Source organism: Zonotrichia albicollis, chromosome 4 (assembly GCF_047830755.1).
Source record: "Zonotrichia albicollis isolate bZonAlb1 chromosome 4, bZonAlb1.hap1, whole genome shotgun sequence".
Lineage (NCBI taxonomy): Eukaryota > Metazoa > Chordata > Aves > Passeriformes > Passerellidae > Zonotrichia > Zonotrichia albicollis.
The window spans coordinates 12,821,012-12,842,398 of record NC_133822.1 but is presented as its reverse complement, the minus strand read 5'-3'; the positions used below and the strand labels follow the sequence as shown (position 1 = coordinate 12,842,398).

General features: G+C 38.0%; 1 protein-coding gene across 18 annotated transcripts in view; it reads right to left on the bottom strand.

Annotated features, from left to right (window-relative positions):
- Positions 1-21,387, bottom strand: part of MAGI2 (membrane associated guanylate kinase, WW and PDZ domain containing 2) — a 702,271-nt gene that overhangs the window by 34,618 nt on the left and 646,266 nt on the right. For 13 of the 18 annotated variants that reach the window (XM_074538810.1, XM_074538811.1, XM_074538808.1 and 10 more), the window contains 4 exons: positions 15,369-15,554; positions 11,572-11,776; positions 8,718-8,958; positions 6,726-6,869 (listed from right to left, as the gene is read on the bottom strand). In XM_074538810.1, coding sequence (XP_074394911.1) covers positions 6,726-6,869; positions 8,718-8,958; positions 11,572-11,776; positions 15,369-15,554 — 776 coding nt within the window. The remainder of the gene's footprint in view (positions 1-6,725; positions 6,870-8,717; positions 8,959-11,571; positions 11,777-15,368; positions 15,555-21,387) is intronic. The other 5 variants (XM_074538812.1, XM_074538799.1, XM_074538805.1 and 2 more) reach the window with 2 other exon arrangements.

The following is a 21,387-nucleotide window of genomic DNA, read 5'->3' as shown; positions in this document are numbered from 1 at the left end:
TCAGTGCAGATTTTGGTGTCTGCATGGCAAAGTGATTTCAAGGATTTCCATTTATTGCAGAGTAAAAAATTGTTCATTCCTCCTTTTAAGCTTTGATTAGATTTGATGGTCGCTGACAAAAACCAATCAGTCCTGTTGATAATCAGTGCTTTTTTGTATTTTCCCATTTTCCATATTCCTTTAGCAACAGGAATACAGACAGCTGAGATAACCCTGCAAAGACTGTTCTGGAAGGACTGAAGAAATACAATATTAATTGTATTTACAATATTAATGTATGGAGACCAGAATCACAAATGGTAGAAGGTTCCTGTGTATAAAACTACAGGGACTGCATGTGATTTCTTGTACAAAATTTGGTTGTGCAGTAGGAATCTAACAAAATGGTATGTGGCAGTCCAGGCATTTCTGTTGGATTTTTTCATCTCTGAGATGCAAGACAACAGCAACTGAAAAATAATTTTAAAAAAGAGTGAGGATATTTTGTACATGCTAACATGGACTTTTAACAAGTATCTATGGAAGTTATGTTATATCCAAGCCTCAGAAAGGGAATGATTGCGTATTTGGTGGAAACAGACAACTGATCTACCAAGAACCTAAAAATCAAGGCTTGCAAAAAAGGGACACAGTGATTATGGGACTAGATGAACACCCAGCTAAATGTGTGCAACTTCTAGGAATAAAGAAATGTGAAATGGAAAAAACACCGTAATGAAACAAGAGACTTCTGATTTGCATAGTATAAAAGCCTTTCCAAGAACTGTGGGATCCTAATTAACTCATCTCTGATTATCTGTTCACTGAACCCTGAACAATTTAAGTGATTTCAGGGTGCCCCTGACTTGAGATGTTTGGAAATGTCATATTGCAGGGAGACAGGTTTATGTTACCTTGTCAAACTCCACCGTTGTACAGCACTTAGAGAGCACAGATGCCCACATACCACCTGCTCCTTTGAGAAGCCTGAAGAGTCTTAATGGTAACAAATTAATTCTGTGAGACATAGTTAGCTATAGCCAACTATTATATCCCACCCTACTGCTCAGAAGCCTGGAGTCCAGACTTCTCAAAGGGGACTTAAAGAGGGGACTTCTCTTATGGCTCAAGAGAGGGCTTAAATATCAGATTATGAGTTTGATAAGAGCTCTGTAGCTCTTTTGCAAAAAGAGGAAAATGTCAGCTTTGAATGTTCCAAATGCTCATACATGGGTTTTGACAGCAGTTTTCAATTTAATATTTATGTCCTCCATGATTTGAAACTTTAGTTCTGTTTCCTTCCAAATAAGAGACAGACTCCCTCTTTCTGCCTGTCTCTTTTGACCCTTGGCTCTTGGATACCCAGCTCTCCCCTTCTGCTAGAAATAATTCTTGGTGTGGGTGGATGAAGGTTTCTGAATAACCACAGATAAGGTTGGTGTGAACTTTATTATTACAGGAAATTATTAAATACACAAACAGTGCTGGTTTGCAGAATGCCATGAACCTGACCACAGCATAGATCAGTTACTGGTGTGAGCATCACTGCAATGATCACTCAGCAAGCTGGAACAACCAAGCAAGGCCACACAGACTCTTATGCAAAAACACAGAAGCTCATAATTGACACTATAGGAGCCTCCTGTCCATTGTGCCTGGTTTTATCTCCAGCTGTGTACAACTGAAAAAAAAAAGAGGAATGCAAACCACAGAAATGCAACAAACAGGAAAAAAAACTGAAGAGTCAAAGCAGAACTGCAGAGCATGAAAGATACAGAATTCTGCTGTGCCTGGATTTCAGATGTCTGTCCTGCCAAAATATAAGAAAAATATGCAATAAAATGAGAAAAATAATGTAGCATAAGGAGATATGAGGAACTGGAGATAGGGCTAAATGGCGCATGAGGACAGAGAAAAATGAGTTGACAAGACAATGAAACTAGAGATGTCAGAAATGTCAGATGTATGGCTTTTGTGGAAGATGTAAAAAAGGATCACAAAGTGACAAAATGACACAGATGTATACTGCCTATAAAAAAGCACATTTCACCCTCATTCTTCAAGAATTTAATGTTATTCTGTACCTTTGCAGCTCTCAGCCAGTCTCTTTGTTTGACACTGGTTTCAATAAACATGCTGGCTGCTGGAGATACCATTCAAGGCAATAAGAGATCTGTTGATCCTATCTCATGTCTAGCAAACACTACATATCATGTCTAGCAACACTACACATGCTTAACAATCCCCCTGAGAGCAGTAAGGAACTTATCCCTTCCTTCTAGGACAGGAAGGGATAGAGATCTGCAAGCAGAGCTCTGCCAATCATTGTCCTCAGCATGAGGCAAGAATAAAATATAAGTTAGCATGAGCCTTATCTAAATAGACCTGTTAAATTGTTTCCAGTAGTGTGTGAATCTTCAAAGGCTGTGGGGACTGTGCTCCACAGGGTCTGTGTCATGTCCCTTGTCTCTGGTGACAGAATCAGTTCAATATGACTGCCACTGACAGTGTGTGTGCCATGTTCTTGTCCTGCTCTGAGACTGGGCCTGGCAGCTTCTTTCTTAATATCGCCATCACCAACTATTTTCAGTGGTTCTCCCTAATGTTAGAATTGCTTAAGAAATGGAATCCTGCTAGACCTCTGCCAGTCTGGGAAAAGATAACAAAGGCACTAATAGTTCTTCAAACTTTTTTCATGGTTATTTCAATACATCCTTGTCTAATGGAGCACAGACATAGGTATGTTTTTCAGAATTTGCCATTGTAGCTTGCTCCCTGCTCAGCTGTCAGAATTAAGTCAGTATTTACATACATTACATAAATTTTATATATCTATATAAAATACACTGTGAGTATTTCATTCCAGTGTAGTGATGAGGTTCTCGCTTACAGCATTCTCCTGTGAGGAGCTGCCATATATCTTATCCATAAATTGCAGTAAAGTCTTGCCACAGTTAATTGTGGTGTATGATCTGATATCTGATTTTATACAAAGTTGCACTTATGGCTGTGGGTCTCCAACACTGGTTGAGAATAGTTTAACAACCACATGGGCAGAGGATGCATGCAAAGAATGAGCTCCTGTAGACCTCTGGGTCCTTTGATGGGAATTTCCTTCCCATATCTAGTGATAGATGAATCCAGGTTAAATTAAAATATATGCTTGGGCTTTCTGCAGAGTCTATGGGCTCAAATAAAAGTCTCAGTGCATGTGAAGGTGCCATGACTAAGTGTAACAAGACCGTGAAAGTTTAAACCTGCTTTTAAGGGAATAATCTGTTGAATCTCAAGACAATGGTGTGTCTATCTAGGCTGGCAAAAAGGGATCCCTGAGTCAAAGAGAAATAGGATTGGAGAACTGATGAACTCTGACATCAACTCAGTGCTCTTCCACCTTTCCAATTCCCAAAACTATTCTGAAGAAAATCAAAGTAGAAAGCTTCATCTGTCATGAAGTGCAATTATAGACTACTTTAGATCTTGTAATCCTAAAATGGGGTGTTCCTTGGTGAATTTGTTTCCGATAAAAAAACAACATGCCTAGCATGCCATCCCCAGTAGGGAGGGAGACCAGAATAATAATCCAATTATGACTGGAAATGGTGATGTGATAATGAACTTCATAAAATCTTTTTCCTTCTTACATCAATATTTACAAATCCAGACAGTTTTGGCAGGGCTACTGGAAGATCATCACTTCTAGGGCTTGTTCTGTGAGTCTGTTCTCTGTCTGCTCACAAGTCTCACTGAAGTTCATAAAAGCCAGAAGATCCAACTGGAATTTTCATAAGGATGTCCTGATTTTTATGTCACTTTCTTCATCTTGTTTTATCATTGCTTTCTTGTTCAATTTCTCTTTGCTATTATTGGCATATTGTGCTCCTTCCATACTTACCTTCCTCAGTAATCCATCTAATCTTTTTTCTTTCACAAGAGATAACTCCATTCCGGTTCTTTATTTACATCTGTTTTCCTATAATCATAGGTTTTACTCTAATATCTTCTGCATCTGTAATGCCTAACACTTTTGCATGTATTTAGATCTTCAAATCTTTTGAATGTGTGATGGTGGACTCCCAGATTTTTTTAAACACGTGTCCAAGTGGAATATAGCTGTTGGGAGTCATTCCAACACTGGTATTGCAGTGCCTACTAATAGAGTAAACATGCAGACTTTAACTTCCCTACCCAGAGCTGTTTTCAGTTTGAGATTTCATTTCTTCAATTATACAGTTTTATAAAACCACTAGTATAGCTTCAGCTCTATTACTTTAAGGTAATTATTTTATTTATTTATGTAAAATAGGGAGCTTTGTATCAATATGGCTGAGTCTTTATCAGGGCTTTTGCTGGCTATATGTAGATTGAAAACAAAATGTTATTTGTGGAATATGTTTGCCTGTTACATCTAAGTGTCCTACAGGTAACATGTTTCATTATATGATCTATTTTTTGCAACAACTTATCTGGTTTTACTTTTCTTTTCTTGATTTTGTGAGTGGGAATGGGGCTGGAGTTGTGTATGTTTTTTTTTTATAAGCATAACCTGCACCTGTGCTACCTGCTTCAATGTTTCTCTGTAAAGCTTTAGTTAAATTAAAGAAGGCTGTTCAAGGAGGAGGAAACAGCAAGCAAAACAATAATGGAGACAAGTAGGTTATCAGAACGACTCCTAGCTGGAAAGTGTTCTGGTAAGAGCCTTCACAAAAGCATGGTTTGCTGTCCTCAGTGCTGAAAGCCAAGGATCAGAGAATCCTGTCTTTAATGACAAGGGTATCTAAAGCAAGGAGCACTGCCCTGATTTTTGCATGTTTTGCTGTAGAGATGCACCTGTCAAACAGAGATACAGAGATGCAACAAGCAGCCAAGAAGTGTGAATGAACCTGCATTGTTAACAGCTGATGTAAACTTAGGAAAGGAGATGTGGGTACAGAACTCTGCTTCCTTTGCCCTCCCTCCTAGGTAACATATTTCTTTCAACATTATTTTTTGTTTGCTTCTATTTTTTCTACTTTTGTTTTGAAGCTTTTTCTTGAACTTCTGCTGTCCATCAGTCACAGGTCACTGAATATAAGAATCTTTCACATTCCAAACCCATTTGTCAGGTTAAAATGTCTGTGAGGCAGGAGAATAAAAGAGAACACTCAGTGAAAAGGAGGCATGGTAGAACTGGTTCCAAAGAATGATGCTTTTAAAAGGGAGAAAAACCCCCAGTTACATCTATCTGGTCAGAAAAACACTTCTTATGTTAGGCTATCTGCTGTGGCTGCTATGATGAAAAAGTTTAAACCAAGATGTTTTAGAAACTATATTAGCAGCATTCCTTAAAGCATGCAGAACTTTTCCTAATGCAATTAAAAAAAACATCAACTCCTATTCATATTAAATACTTTCTATATTTTGGCTATTCACAAAGTGAATAATCTAACTTCATTCCTTAGTACTAGTTTGTTTAAATGATGCCCAGATTTTAATGTTAATTTTCTACCTAATACAGATTATTATTTGAAATTAACCCTCTTCAAAGTTGTTCTTTTATTTTTTCTATATTCTTAGCCATATGTTTGCAAACATGTGATTCCAGAGCTTATTAAAAGCACAGCTTTTTCTCAGTCTTTAATCACATTATAGCTACTAATGTACATCTTGCATATGGCTTCTCATTAAGAGCAACAGACAATGATAATACTAAACTAAAGGAAAGAATGAGGACCAGGGGAGATATTAGAAAGCTAAAGTTCCAGCTGCAGCATGAAATCACCTGTATTTCACACAAAAAATGCAGTGGAAGTATATTTCCATTACCATTGAGTTTTGCAATTCTACCAAGTCATTTGAAGCACAGCAAAACTCCTGAGCTATACACAGAAAGACAGTGCTCTTTCAGTAAGACATCAAATTGGATCAGATTGTTTAGACTGTGAAACAGAGTAAGTATAACAACCATGACATTTGTAAAATCTGTTCTTACCTCTGTATGTACAGAACACAATTTTCATTGCCCATCTTTGAAATTAAACACTGGTTGAACATGACTGCACTAATTAGATACATAAACAACTTTTTATGTTGACTCTTGGTAGTCTTGCCTATGTTCTTTCCTTCTCCTTTTTGTGTACTCACAATTCTGCAAAGTATCAGTAGGCTTGGATGAAGTTATACCTTGTGTTTATCACAACTGGACAGACTAAATGTCTCTAATTTTGATTAGGTTTTTTTTCCTATACAGACTCTGTGTTTGCTTTTCTTCAAGATCATGATCCCTACAAACAAGATTAAGATCAATGGACAAATTAAGCAAACAATACAAAGACGACTTGCTTAAATAAGTAAAACAACACAGATAAGGTCTTAGGTTTCATAGTTATCTAATACATATCATATAGTGATCACTTTGCTTTTGTGATTAGAGACCCAAATGTTAATCATGTTATTATTGTCTAAGAAACACCAAACTTTGTCTGAGATTTTTAAGTTGCTTAGATAAGAGTGAAAATAAAAATTTCTAACATGGTAAAAGGTATTATCAGTCAGAAGTAATAAATTTATTTGCAAAGAAATGACAGAGATCTACTATATGTATCCACTAATTTTTTGAGTCCCTACAGAATGAGTTTATTTTAGAAGAGGTATTTGGCATTATTTTTTAAAACATAATCAGAGGTGAAAAAAGTGCTTTCCCTTTGACCCCATCACCAAAAATACCTGTAAATGTAAAAAAAAATGTCACAATGTATTTTACTCACCCTCATCCTTCCATTTCTTACTGCTGGTCCATCTTCTGCTAACCTCAACACATACAAATCCATTTTGTACTCTCTTCCTCCTCGAATACTAAACCCAAATCCTTTGGCTCCTTTCTCCAAATCAACGGTGAAATAATCAAAGTCCTGTACAGACAAACACAAAATGAAATACAATAAACTATATGGGCATTGTGGTATGCATTCAACAGAACTTTAAATTGTTCTCTTCAAAAATGTATTGATCCACTTGATATAAGCAAAGGTCCATAGAGAGGTCAGGGAGGGAAACTGTGATGTAGCTTCTGATGCATTGTCAGCCAAGAGTGCAAGATCCATGGGAGCAGCAGAAAATAACGAGTAAGCTTGGGTTGGGCAGTCTACTGATTAGAGAATTAAACTGGAGTGCTGGGAAAGAGCCAACCCAAGCATCTCTGTAGATGCTAAGAAGCATCTTACAAGGTATGCACATGGGGATAGAGATACTGAAATGCACAATATTTTCATAGGTTTCTCTGGATCCCATTTAGGAATTTCAGTATTTTTCTTAAAATGGTTATGTGTCTGGTTTTGAAAACATGGACATACAAACCACCTATACGTGGTTCCAGCATATAGTGTCCAGAAGTTTGCAGTCTCCTGTTTAATACTTTTTGACCTCTGTTTTTCCTGATTTTATGTAAGGAGAAAGGAAGGTCTTTTTTTAAGTCTGAACTTTCAGCTAAATCCTCAACCTTCAAAACTGTCAGTAAATATCTGTCATCAGAGGAGTCTTGTCCAAGGTACCATAACTCTTCATCTAACTCATCATCGCTTTGAATTTGTCAGATCACGCTTGATGTCAAAGAAACTAGTTGCATGGGCTAGTTTCTACTCATCCAGACTATTACCAACAGAAATTTAATTTTATCAGTCAGAATTTCATTCCTTTATTTATTTATTCTGATTAGATAAAAATCTCAATTTTCAAGAATGCTGTAGAAATGCAGTCGGACCTAAGTACACCCACTGTCTGATGAATTAATACATGCCAAGAATGAAAAAAATCCTCTGCTGATGAAAAGGCTATTTATGTTCGAATTTTTATTTCAACACTCCAGTACCTTAAAAATGGCATTAATTTAACATTACAGTCATACAATTATAAATGTAATGTTAATTTTCAGATCACACACATTAATACATAAATATTAATGGTTTGGAAGTAATTTCCTCTACAGAGGAGTAGTAACTCAGAGTAAAACCCTTTAATGTGACTTTTCCTTCCATAGTGGCATCTTCCTTACTAGCATCCATGACCTGTCCCTACAGACCCTGCAGCATTCTGTGTGGGTAGGGGTGCTCTGGGCATGTCTGCCTGTAAGAGCCAAAATGAGGGATGTGGGGCTCCAGGCAGCTCTCCAAAATGCAGCTTATTGCATCCATGATGTTACAGCACTCCAGGGCCATGGGTGGCAGAGCCTGTGCCCACAGCTGTCAGCTCCAGCTGCAGGCAGGCCTGGGGACCCTTAGTTTGGGTTACAATGCATTATATACTTTGCTGAGCATCTTAATGCAGTAGAACCAATCTATCCCTTAAATTTTATCTATAACCTGTCATAACTACTATTCTCCAATCACTAAAAGTTAGTACATTACAGTTTAAAGCTGGAAGTTGTTTTTCGGTTTTCTTGCAATGGAAAATTCTGAGACATTTTTTCTACTTGCAGTGTCTGCTGACTTGTTTGCCTGTGCTATCTTTCTGCTTGGTAAAAACATCTTGTTTGAGGTGGGTTTATCCTTTGCTCTAAGCCATAAAAACCCCTTCTAACTAACAGACCCTTTGCCTCTTTGGTTATCCAGTAAGACTGGCTCAGCAATTCTTTCCTTCTGTATCAAAACCTGCTTTCATTTCTATTTCTTCTTCACATTCTACATTAAAAAAAAATCTTTCTGCCACGCACACACATCTGTGAGACCTGTCAAGCTTCCATCCTTCCCAAGCCCTGCCCGTACCTGGGGCTGCCTGTACTCGGCCAGGGGGTACTGCCGGGTGTCGGGGGAGTGCTGCCTGTAGTCCATCAGCGGGGGCTGCCTGTAGTCCAGGGGGGGCGGCTGCTGGTAGTCCATCACCGGCGGGTGCCGGTAGTCCAGCGGGGGCTGCCGGTAGTCCGTGGAGGATTGCCTGTAGTCCGTGAACGGCGGCTGCCGGATGTCGGGCTTCACATCCTGCCTGGCTTTTACTTCTGACCTGTAGCTGAGGGAGGCAACAGTGGTTCAGTTTCAGAGTAGCAGGCCTCATTAGGAATTTGCATTGCATGCAATAGGGAGTGAGGAGTGAGAGCCAGCTGCCCGGCTGCAAAATTACACGGAACAAATTTTCACAGGGAAGCAAAACTCTCAGGGGTAAATAGTTGAGGCAGTTGAAAACAGTGAGCGCTTTTGAAACATGGGCATAAGCAATTTTCCCTCAGGTCATACTGTGCTATTTTCCAGCTTGTATCAGTGAGATCAGGATTGGACTCAAAGGGACAGGAACAAAAAAGCATCTTCATTCCCACTTTGCCTATTTTGAAAATGAACCTGCATGTGAAAACACCCATTATATTAACTGCAAAATAACTGAGTTTATAAAGTGTTTTTTTCCACAATTAATATTTCTACAGAATAAGTGGAATATCTGTGTAGTTTATATTCCTTTCCATCAACACAAAGTATCATTGTGAGCTTCTTAAGGTTAAAAAAGGATAAATTCTTTGTCTTAGCTGTTACCTTTTTAATGAAAGGTATTCTTTGATATAACATCTGTTATTATAGTGTGTATTATTTTATTATACACTCCCTATGATGCTATCTGGCTAAAAGCTATGTCAGTAAATTCATGTCAGTAAGTTATGAATAGAAATAACACAATGTGAAAAGAAAATAGATTTGGTTATGAGGAATTAATAACTAATTAAATAAATTAAGTAAAATATCACTTTAGCTGGTAAATGGTAACAAGGAGGTAGGTCCTAAAATTTGAAAGAAAATGTGACTTTCTGAGATACAGTGCCTAGTTATTTACTTAATTCAGATGGGAATTTCCCTTAGCACGTGGAAATCAGCGCACAATGGTACGTCAGGGTGAAGTAAAGAACATTCCTAATGGTAAACTTCCCTACCTCAGCCATGTGGTGTGCTAAAGAGGCACAAAGTCCTGAACACTTTTAGCAAGGTAATTCTGTAATAATGGTTTAGGTTATATTTGAACAAAAATGTTCACAAAGTGAATGTTCTTACACTCTTCCCTAGGTGCCAAAGGAAACATTTCTTTCCTGTACAGGAAATAGACATTTAAAATTCTGCTTTAATAACAGACTGGAAGTTTTCAGTCAACCAAGTGACCGTGTCTGTTCATAGACACATACAGACACGGAGACATATATAGACTTTGAAAGAGATTTTGAAAATTACACTCTGAAAAAATGACAGCATTGTTTTTGATTATGTTGATTTATATATAAAAAGGTAATCTGAATGTAAATGTTTCAAATTGTCTGATATGTTTCAAGATTTCTTTAATTTATTAATGTAGTTACAGTGAAATTATGTCTAATCTTCCTACACAGTAGTTTTAATAACCAGAATGTCTAACCACACACAAAAAAATCAGAACTATTTTCCTTTGACTTTTCTGAGAAGGTTAAAATAGACTGATGATTAATAAGACCTGCATGCATACATGCAAGCCTCTTACTTTCTTTACTCAGTATCATGATCCTGTAAAAAGAAGACAGAGGACAAACTTACTGTTAGGCTCATTGTGATACTGAGCCTTAATATTGGAAGTAAAAAAGCCTAGTTAATATTCCTGAGTTTTAAAATCTTATTTTGGTAAAGAAACAATGTATATGGCTATACAAACAAGCTGTAATCTAGCTTATGAAATCTAGTGAAAAATAATACTGTGTGAACTAGCAAGAGTTGACCTTTTCCTGAAAAACGAGTCATCTCTAGGCAGGTGCCCAATATATGGCCACAGCTGCATATCAGTAGATGATGTTTTTATTCACAGATGAAGGCACTGTAATTTTTGCTGAATATGTAAATGGTGACATGAGCAATTAGAGCTTACACTTTTCAGTAAAATTATTACAGAATTTCTTTCTGGAACTTTGATTAATATCGTTTGCTGCTCCCATCTGAAAATTCCCACTTTAACAGATATTTAATAGTGACTTCCAGTAGCACTAAATGACTTTTGTCAAAACTTCATATTGAATTTTGTCAGAAACATATGTCTTCTAGGAGGTGATCACTTTTGGAGAAAGTACTCAATTAAATATAGGGCAAAGTAATTTTCCTTGTATGACTAATTGAAAGAAAATAATTTTGGGCAAGTGAAAGTACTACATCTGTTAAGCAAGGAGAATTAGAGGGTGTAGTGTCTGAATCACAAGTGAACTCATGTATTTTCAGAAGAGAAAAGTTGCAGTCCTGTAGCTAGCATCATTTGGGGAAGAGGATCTTGATGATATGTGTTGGTTACAGAAGATTAGCATAAAGACAGTGAGTGTAATCAGCCGTGTTTAACATGCTAAAAAATAATACAAAGACTAAATAGTGTTGATTGGAGGTCACAGCAACTTCTATCATCCCACAGCCTGTGTGTGCTTTTTCTATAAACAGCATTTAATACAGCTGGCCAAAAAATTTCTGTCCCCCTACCATTTGATTTCCATTATAGATAAATTTGCATAAATTACACATGAGAAATTGGCTAGTAAATGATGCACCAGAGATTAAACCCACCATAAAAAAAATTCTTCCTGGCTCCAGACTAACATACAAGTGGCAAAAAAAAAGGATAAATGAGAAAGTGCAGAACCTGTTTTCGTGTCCCTGTGGCTGGAGGGGCTGTGGAGGCGGCGGCTGTGCCACGGGGCTGTGCTGGGCCACGGGGCTCTGCTGCGCCAGGGGGCTCTGCTGGGCCATGGGGCTGTGCTGCTGCGCCAGCGGGCTCTGCTTCTCCGAGCTGGGCGCCGAGGCCGGGCTGTTCAGCTCTGCTTCATGGGGAGATGGAGATGGAACACCTGTCACAGGGCAGCATTTAATAAAGGGCAAAGGTACACAATGATAATTTTTGGTCACGCGCTGCGTTGGCAAATTTATGCTTTGTCGCTTTCACTTGCTCAGGTTATAATTAGATTTTAAGACATTTGAACCTAATGGTCTCCTTTTGATAGTCTGTGGGATTCGAAATCTTGGTGACTTCTATAATTCTGGTTGACACTGTCATTATTTAAAACACAACTGAACAAGGGAAATTTCTTCCACGTTTCACATATTCTTTTAAACCATAGAATTACAGATCACAGAATGATGGAATGATAGAATCATAGAGTCACAGAAGAGCTTGGGTTGGAATGACACTTTAAGATTGCCCAGTCCAATCCCCCTGCAATGAACAGGGATATCTCTAACAAGACCAAGCTGCTCAGAGCCCTGCCCAACCTGGCCTTGAATTTTGACAGGAATGCCAGGATGGGGCATCTACCACCTCTCTGGACAACTTGTTCCAGTGTTTTGTTACTCTCATCATTAAAAAAAACCAAAACCAACTCTTTTTTATATCTGTCTGAATCTGTCCCTTTTTAGTTCAAAGCTGTAAGAACACTTGTGCTACCACAACAGGCCCTGCTAAAAAGTCTATGCCCATATTTCTTAGAAGCCACCTTTAAGTACTGCAAGGTCAGAATAAGGTCTCCTTGGAGCCTTGTCTTCTCCAGGCTTAACAACACCAATTTGCTCAGCCTCTCCTCATAGGAGAGATGCCCCAGCCCTCTGGTCACCTTCATGACCTCCTTTGGACTGCTTCCAACAGGTCCAGAGGACCCCACAGTTGGATTCAGAACTCCAGGTCAGGTCTCATGAGAGCAGAGTAGAGGGGCACAATCACTTCCCTCAACCTGCTCATCCACTGAACAGTCCTCTCATCAAATTCATCTCTCTCCAGTTTAGAGAGAAGGATGCTGTGGGCTACCATGTCAAAGGCCTAGCAGATGTCCAGATAGGTGAGACCTGTAGATCCTCCCTTGTCCATGGCTGTCCACTGATGTAGTTCCTCCACTGTAGAAGGTCACTAGGTTGGTCAGGCAGGACTTACTCTTGGTAAAGCTGTGCTGGCTGTCCTGAATTTCCTCCCTGTCCTTCATGTGCCTTAGCACAGCTACAAGATATTTGAAATGCTTTCCATTTCGAAAAAAATTCATTTTGAGAGAATGAACATTTTACTGTTTTCTCCAGTGGGATGATAGACCTTGTCACAAAAGCTAAAACACTGGTGTTTAGTGTTAGGAACATATTAGGTCCTGCTGTCTTTGAGCTTATCAAAAATTTTTTGTCTTTAAATTTTTGGGGACTGTGAACAGTAAACCAGTAAACCCAATCTCAAAAAATTCTGACTAACCATTTGAACTGATAGTTTATTTCACTGTGTTATGTCAAATGACTGAGGTTCCACATAGGAACAGTGCAGAAAAACAGAATCATTCTTTCCAAACAACACAAATTCCAAAAAGTCAGAGAGATTGGCATAGGAAATATGGTTTTGTTGCTTTGCCATAAATAAAAGATGCCAATCTTCATTCAGGCTTCCTGCTGGACTTGGGGGAAGACTCATTTTGTACTGAGCTCATATCAAGTGTATTTTTTCCAACACACCAGCACAGTCCTGTTCACCATTACCTGTTAGGATGCATAAATGAGAAAGACTCTGCCCACAGGAGGACAGAGCACTGCTGAAGTTCCTGCATTATCAACAGCAAAGGCAAATATGTTTTTGCTATTCCTCCTTGCAACAGAAGGAGTGAGGCCAGTGTGGCATGGTGCAAAGCAAACAAAATGGACACACACATATGGCTGAGCATCCCTAACAGCAAGAGCTACACATGATACAGATCTTGCCTAGTTTTACATTTGAATCTAGTTTTAATTTTCATGTGGTTTATTTTTAAACTTTTAACATGTGAGTTTTTCCCTATGGGTACATATTCTCTACTTATCTAATTTATGCCCACAATTATAAAAAATTTTGGCTACTTTATTGCAAATATTTTCAATTTAGGATTAATTGTCAAAAAAAGCTTGTATATTTGCACTTAAAACACTCCTCATGCAGGCATAAGCAGTACTTGTCTGTGTAATTACTATGCTTAAGGCTGTAATTGCCCATTTTGCATCTGCAAGTCTCTTTTGTATTGCAAGTTTTAGAGAGGAAGATTGGAAATGTTTTCCCTCATTTCTACATTACTCTCATAACTATGGATGAACTGGTCAAATCATGAGCTGCTTCTAAAACTGCTTTGCATTTATATGGTATTTTTTACCTGAAAGTGTATTACAGAGGTATTAGATTTTTTACCAATTTTTCTAAGCTGAGAAGCTAATATCAGAAGGCAAATGAGGTGTCCAGTGTCACACAGTCACACAGGGAAGCTGTGCCTTGGCACAGATGATTTCTCATCACTAGCACCTGAGAACATCTTGTAGTACTGCAAGTCAGCTGCACCTCTGCTTTCTTTCTAATTTAATGTATCCATCTCTAACACTAAACTATTAATGATGTTATTTAACCTGGATACCAGAGAGGCTTAAACAAACTTCATGGACTGTATGAAGTAACACACTTGTTTTAGATGCCTGTAAAGCTGACCTCCAGTAATTACAAGGGTGCTAATTGAAGTGAATTCTAAATGTGCATATGTTTGTGTTTTTCCCTTCACTGAATTCATTTAACAAAGTAGATGAGTTCTCTCAGTTGCAGTCTGTGACCAGTGTCAGACAATTTCCCTGTCCCTTTGCTGGATGCAGCAGCATAAGATGAAGGTCATCTAACTGGGCCATGGATCATTAAGTAATTCCATTACTTTCTGTGTGTCATTCCCAGCTCTACTGGTATTTGTTGCTGAGATATAAAGACATGGTCTCATTACTGTGGTACAATTCATGCAGCAGTGCAGCACATTGTTAAACTAAAAAAAGCCCTGAAATCAACCCCAAACCTCAAGGAACCAACATCAAAAGATCTTCACTGATTAGATGTGGAGCAATGACCAGAATAATGAGTCTATCCCCTTATCCTCACCCTAAAAATGAGATAATTTAGGGTTCAGTTCTTTCCTGCCTTGTGCATTTACAGTGATGTATCACTATGTGATAGTGATGGAGGAAACTGCCAAATCTGAACTCTTCCTTCACATCACTTTTTGTCACACATAGCTGGTGGCCGAACATGCCTGGTGACAACCATTGCAGTCTCTTGTGAATCACTTTGTCAAACTTTGGCTTGGCTTATAGCAAGATATAAAGGAATGAACTCAAAACTTGTCTCTCTTGTAGAGTGCTTTTCCATGTAGAAGACAATTCTTGCAAAAGACCTTAATATCCTCTTTCTCTCTCTGTGTCAGGTTTCTCCAGGTTTGCTTTAAATACCCCTTTCATAACTGGAAACCTTTTCAAGAATGCAGATCCTATCTGAGCCAGTTCTAAGCTCATAATTCTGGTGTGCTGCACGTTACAGCGGAGGAAGGAGAACAAAAGATGCTCTTTCAAGTGGTGACATAATTTAAGCTAATTGGAGGCTACTTAAAATTTTCTTCCTGTCTTTAAGGGCCATTGACTTACCCTCCTGAGGAATGATGCGAAGAGTTACACTGAGACCTGCATCTTTAATGAGCTTCACAATATCTGCATGAGGCATGTTAATAATAGACTGGCCATTCACAGCTAAGATCCGGTCTCCAACTTTAAGTTTCGCACAGCGATCTGCAGGGCTTCCATCAATTATCCGCCCTATTTTGTGGGGTACAGCTAGACAAGAGACAATAGACACAGTTAACATGTGCTGAAACAAGTGGTGATGTTCACAAATGAAAGAAAATCAGTTCATTTTAGAAGGAAGTTTTATATTAATTAAAAAGCAGCTTGTGTAAAAGCATATAAGAATATAAATTCTTATGCAATGTCATTTGCAGTAACACAGTACTGTGTTTTTTCACTAAAAATTCAGAATCCAGATGCATATATACACATGGCATATACATATGAAGTCCAAAGTTTATAATTCAGCTATTTTGCAAACCTGGCATGAAACAACATAATAAGCACATCAGGGAAACAATAAGGCATTAAAACAGGGAAAGGATATAAATTTATACAATAAGTAGCAGTCATAAATTGTCTCCCACCTCTTGTTTTACAGAATTTCTTTATTTGTATGTTGCAATAGAGGCACCAAAAGTATTATTAATTTTATATACAAAAAATTGTTATTGAAAATACATATGAAATTGTACATGAAATTGTTCTCCTCCATCCAAATGTGTTTATGGATAAGTAGAAATAATACTGAAGATTTATTGAGATGTGCAGCTCTCTAATTAGGTATTAATAATAAATGAATAGAATTGAATTGACAGCTAGCTATGAGTACATAGACATGTACTACATCAAAAGATCTCAGCCCTCTTAAAACATTACAGAACAAAACTTCTCCTTTTCCTCTCTGTGGTTCTTCACATTTCTGTTTACTCCATCCATGCTCTTGTTTTGTCTCTTCTCTCAATTTTCATTAAATTTTCCAAATATTGTTCTTGATTTTTTGACTAGTGTTTCTACTCTATTATATTCTGTTTTTTAACTAAATTAATATGCTAGAGCTGAGTATTTTCTCTAGGCTCCCCAAAGAGCATGCTATTTTTCTTTCTCCCAAGTACTCATAAATATGCTTATCACAATTAAAGGACTATATAGTCTATTAATATCCTAATGGTGTTTGAGTATTCCTCTGCAGTCCCACACTTCAGTCCTGGAAAACAGCACAAAGCAGCTCAGCCTCACTATCCACCTTTAAATTGGTGTTAAAACCAGTGTGCCTCTTTCTTCAAAAATAATATAACCTTAACATTTAATTATCTACAGAGAACTTGGAAAAATGAAACAAAAGATGCTTCAAACATATTTTTTAGAAATATCTAGATTATCAATGCTCATATAAACCAAAGCTCTAAAAGATGTGTTCAGAATACATTGCTGCAGAAGAAATTGCTTAGCACCTTGATAAACATTTACTGAATGTTTTGGTGACTAACACAGACTGCACATCTGATATAAAGTCACAATAGACATACCTCAAAATGACTTTTGTTTCTAATATGGATGTAAGTGTTTACAGTGTTAAAAATTAATTTTTGGAACACTGAAAATATAAGTGAGTACTCTGAAGTGCGAGCCACAATCAAAGTGCATTCTTGTTTACCACTATGGTTCCGGCATGAATATAAATTAAAACACAACTTTACTAACACAGACACAACAAATGGACGTCAGAAATGCATTGTTGCTTAGGAAATAAGCACTGAATTTATGTTACAGTGTCTAAACATTTCTATGTTTTAAAATAGATTAAATATGTATAGCTACACTTTCTAGAAAAAATTGTGTTTATTTTGCCCTTAATGAAGACATATAACTGCCATACATACATATCAGTGAGCAAACAAATAAAAAAGTAACTTGACTCTTAAACAGTTTATGTTTACAAAGTGCTTTTTTCATAAAATCTGTTCTTAAAGCATCAGCAAGAATCACTTAAACTAATACTAAAATCTGCCTGTTTCTGGCAAATGTAATAAAAGATCTGTCTGATATTGTCATGTCTTGACTGTATATTAGTGGAGATCTGAAAATAAGACTGTCTTATGTAAAAAAGTAAGAATTTCGGTAGTAAGAAAGAAGGGGAAATATGGTAGAGATGCCACAACTAAAGTTTCCATGCTTGTCATTTCCATACCTAAAGATGTTTTTGCTAGCGTAAGTGGAGACATAATTTCAGTAGTAAGGGGTGTGGGAGGGTGGGGGGTGGGAAGTCCAATTAATTTGGCAGAAAAATTTTTGGTTGGACTTCTTGTACCTGCCAAATGAATAGAGCAGATGTCTGCATGTTTGAGATGTCTGCTGAAACTGAAGCTGGAGGTGGGAGAGCCACGAGACTCCAGCTCAGATCCAAATCCTGAGACAAAGGAAGGGGGGGAGAAAGACGAGGAACTTGGTGTTCTTTTCTTCTTCCCTTTAAGCCTAATGGTCTTCACCTTCCTGATAAAGGTACCTACTCTAAATGTTTTGGTATCCCTGAACTCCCTTCATTCTGTTGTGTTATGAAAGGATCAACAGTAGGTGACCATCAGATGAAAACTTGTGTCTGTCAAGGTACCTTTTCTACTCCACTGTGCTATTTGGGGATTTAATGTTCCTCTTCTCAGGCTGTATTGGTGCCATATGCTGCCATTTGATCTTGCTGCAAAGTAGGGTGTGGGGAAATTTTGCAGAAGGAATCTGAATCTCTGTTGGATTCAAGGTTACACTGCTATGCTCTATAAGGTTTTATGGGCAAATCTAGGGACTTACTAGAGGAGCTCATGGCCATGCAGCAGAAACTGGTTCATGCACATTTCTAGATAATATGAGGAGACATTTATCTCCTGGCTCCTTCCCTCTCAGGATAATATTATCCTGAGGAATTTCTGTTCGTTGCTTCTCTTCCCAGTGGGACTCTGCCTGAGCACCCTCCTAAGCCACAAAATCCTGGCTGCCATGGTCCCAAATGCTTCCTTGGGATGGGAGGATTTATTTAGGGCTTTTTTCTTTACAAGCATGAATTCTTCTAAGGGACGCAGATTATCTGATGTGTAGGTTGTTCACAAAAACCCCCACGTTAAAATATGTTAGAAAACTTTCAGTTTTTAGAGAGAGCCTTTGGTAGTGAAATACTTACTTCAAAGGGATAAGAAGGAACTACTCTCATAGGGGATTAATGAGGTAAAAACTAAGGAGCAAAGGTGGAAATGAACTGTGAATTTCCATAATGGAGAATTTTTATTGTTCAGAATGGTCACATCTAAAACAAGTGGGGAAGAGCTGTAAACTGTCAGTAGGGAGTGGGTTGAAAGAAGTGGCAGACAGGATCTCATGAAAAGAAATGCAAGATTATGCAAGCAAGGAAAAAATAACCCTGCCTAAGATTAAGCAGATATGCACCCTAAATTAATTATTATCACTCAAGAGACCTTGAAATGTGTGCCTACTTGTCTAAAAACATAAACTCATTAAAACAGTCCATATGACACTGAGAGTTCTAAAAGAGTAACAAGTGAAACAAACTATTGCTATTTAATGCTGTGCACCTAAAGTCTTGGTATTGCTAATTGCTTCAGTACCCTCATCTCAGAAATCATAGCAATGAAGTCACAAAGATTCAGAGAAGGGGAGCATGGAAGTCAGAAGCAGAAAAGAAGCCTCTGCTCAAAGGAATTGTCTGTGAACTCGCTGTCTACACCTTCCAAAAGAGAATTTGGGGCAACCTTCTGGAGGGGCAGAAAAGAATTAAAAAAGGGATTAGACCAATTTATAGGGGTGTACACAGAAATTATTATTTCTGAATAAATCAGAAAACCTTGGCTGTAAAAGCTGACACAATGCCTGGGAAAGGTCCTGTCTGCTGTATGTGCTGTTCTCTCTGCTACTGGTCACAGCAAAGGGACAGCAAGGAGCTGTGTGCCTATTGGGTCTCTCCCAGCGTGGCAAGTCTCTTCCTGGAAAGAAACCTCCCATGTCTGGCATTTAATTAGGGTTTTATTAACATAAAATACCTTTTTTTTTCTTAAATTGCATCTTCTGGGTCTTATTTTTATCTGAGCAGAGCATTTAATGATGTAACCTTTTAAAGGAAGTCCCAAATCCTGACTTGTGTAATTGTTTCCTATCAGCCTTAATTTTTTTTTTACTGAACTATTAATACCTCTTTTAACAAATCACCACAAGCTGTTCTCCAAACATATGTATATATTAAAGAGTGGAAGCCTGTGCCTGGATGAGACTTTGCGCAGAATCTGATCCACTTATTTCAAAACACTGAGTTTCCTGAGCAGCATTTAATATTAGCAGGCTATACAGAAAGACTTGGATTTGTGACTTTTTTTTCAAGAAATCCATTGATTTTGCTAAAAGTGAATGTAGAAAACAAGCTGTCCCTTTGCAGAACAATTAATTTCTAGGTTCTCTCATACTACACAATGAATGAGACTGCAAGGGAAAAATTAGTGCAAACAAGGATTAATACTTATTTTTTAACTGTTGAAAATATGGGAAATTAGTAAGAATGAGCTTGTATGTATACAAACCACACAGCCCTTCAAAATAGATATAGAGAGTCTTTTTCTCTAGTACTATCAAGTAATGCAAAATGTGATACTCAGGAGTGATATAGTTGGATATTTACCTTAAGATAAAATAAATTCTTCCAAGACAGAGGGCATAATCCTAGACCCAAAATAATTTCTCAGAGAGTAGCAATGCTGCAGAAACCTTATCTAACAAAAGATCTTACAATGGAATGTAAATTTGCTGCAGTGTATTTTTCAAAATTTCATGACTTGGGAAAGATTTGAATCTTGAGAGTGCCAAAGCTTCTCTGATATTTGAAGTCATTAATGTCACCTTCTCAATCTTGCTCAGATATTTACAGCATTACAACACAAACTGACCCAGAGTTGGGCTGTAGCAGCTGAGGCTTTCCCTGAATGTATTTAATCATGCAATGAGCAGCACTTAGCTCATTGAAAAGAAATTAAATTAAAAAATTTAAAGACAAAATGATTTAAAGGAAATCTTTGCATTTAGAAAGTGGATAAGGTCTGCTTTCAGAAACTTACATTTTTCTCTATATTTTTATTTGATAAGAATCACTCACTTTTGCTCTCCATGATTCAAATTAATATCCTTACCACACCTGCATGTCACAGAACAGAGAACAAATTTCGTGTCATTATACCTGAGTGTCCATATGCTTGGGTCAGCTGCACACCAACCCAGAGCAGTTGCTGAGTACAGATACTGCTCCTAACACCATATATCACAGAAACACAGAAGGGTGTTTGCAGGGACCTCTGGAGATCACATAGCTTAACCTCCTGCTAAAGCAGGTTCAGTCACAGCAAATTGCACAGAATTTTGTCACAAGGGTTTTGAATATCTCCAGAAAAGGAGATTTCACCACCTTTTCAGGGCCTGGTCCAGTGCACAGTCATCCTCAGAGGAAAGAAGATTTTCAGAATGAACTTTTTGTGTTTGTTCCAAATGCCCATTGTTTGGCTCTACTCTCTTGACACCCACCCTCAAGATATTTGTATGGAATGGTATGAGCCCCCTGCCAGCCACCTCTTCTCAAGGTGGAACAGGCCCAGCTCTCTCAGCCTTTCCTGTGAGAGAGATGTTCCTGTTCCCTAATCACCCCCTTAGTGTGGCAATCACAAATCCCCTACAGTCTCTCTGCAAAGCTGTCCCAGGATTTTCCTGGGGAGCTGTGAGAAAGCTCAGAGAAAAGAATGAGGAAACAATTCTTATCTCCACTTGCTGCACCTGTTGTTGTGCACATGTGGAATGTGTTATGGAGATTTGTTTACCAAAGGGTGATTTCTTAATTGGACACTAGTGATGGTGTTTGGATTGATTGACCAATGAGGTCAAAGCTGTATGGGGCTGTCTGTAAGGGTTATGAGCTTCTTAATTAGTGTAGTATAATATAGGATAGAGAATAAAAAAATTGATCAGCCTTCTGCAATCATGGAGTCAATGCTAATTATTCCGC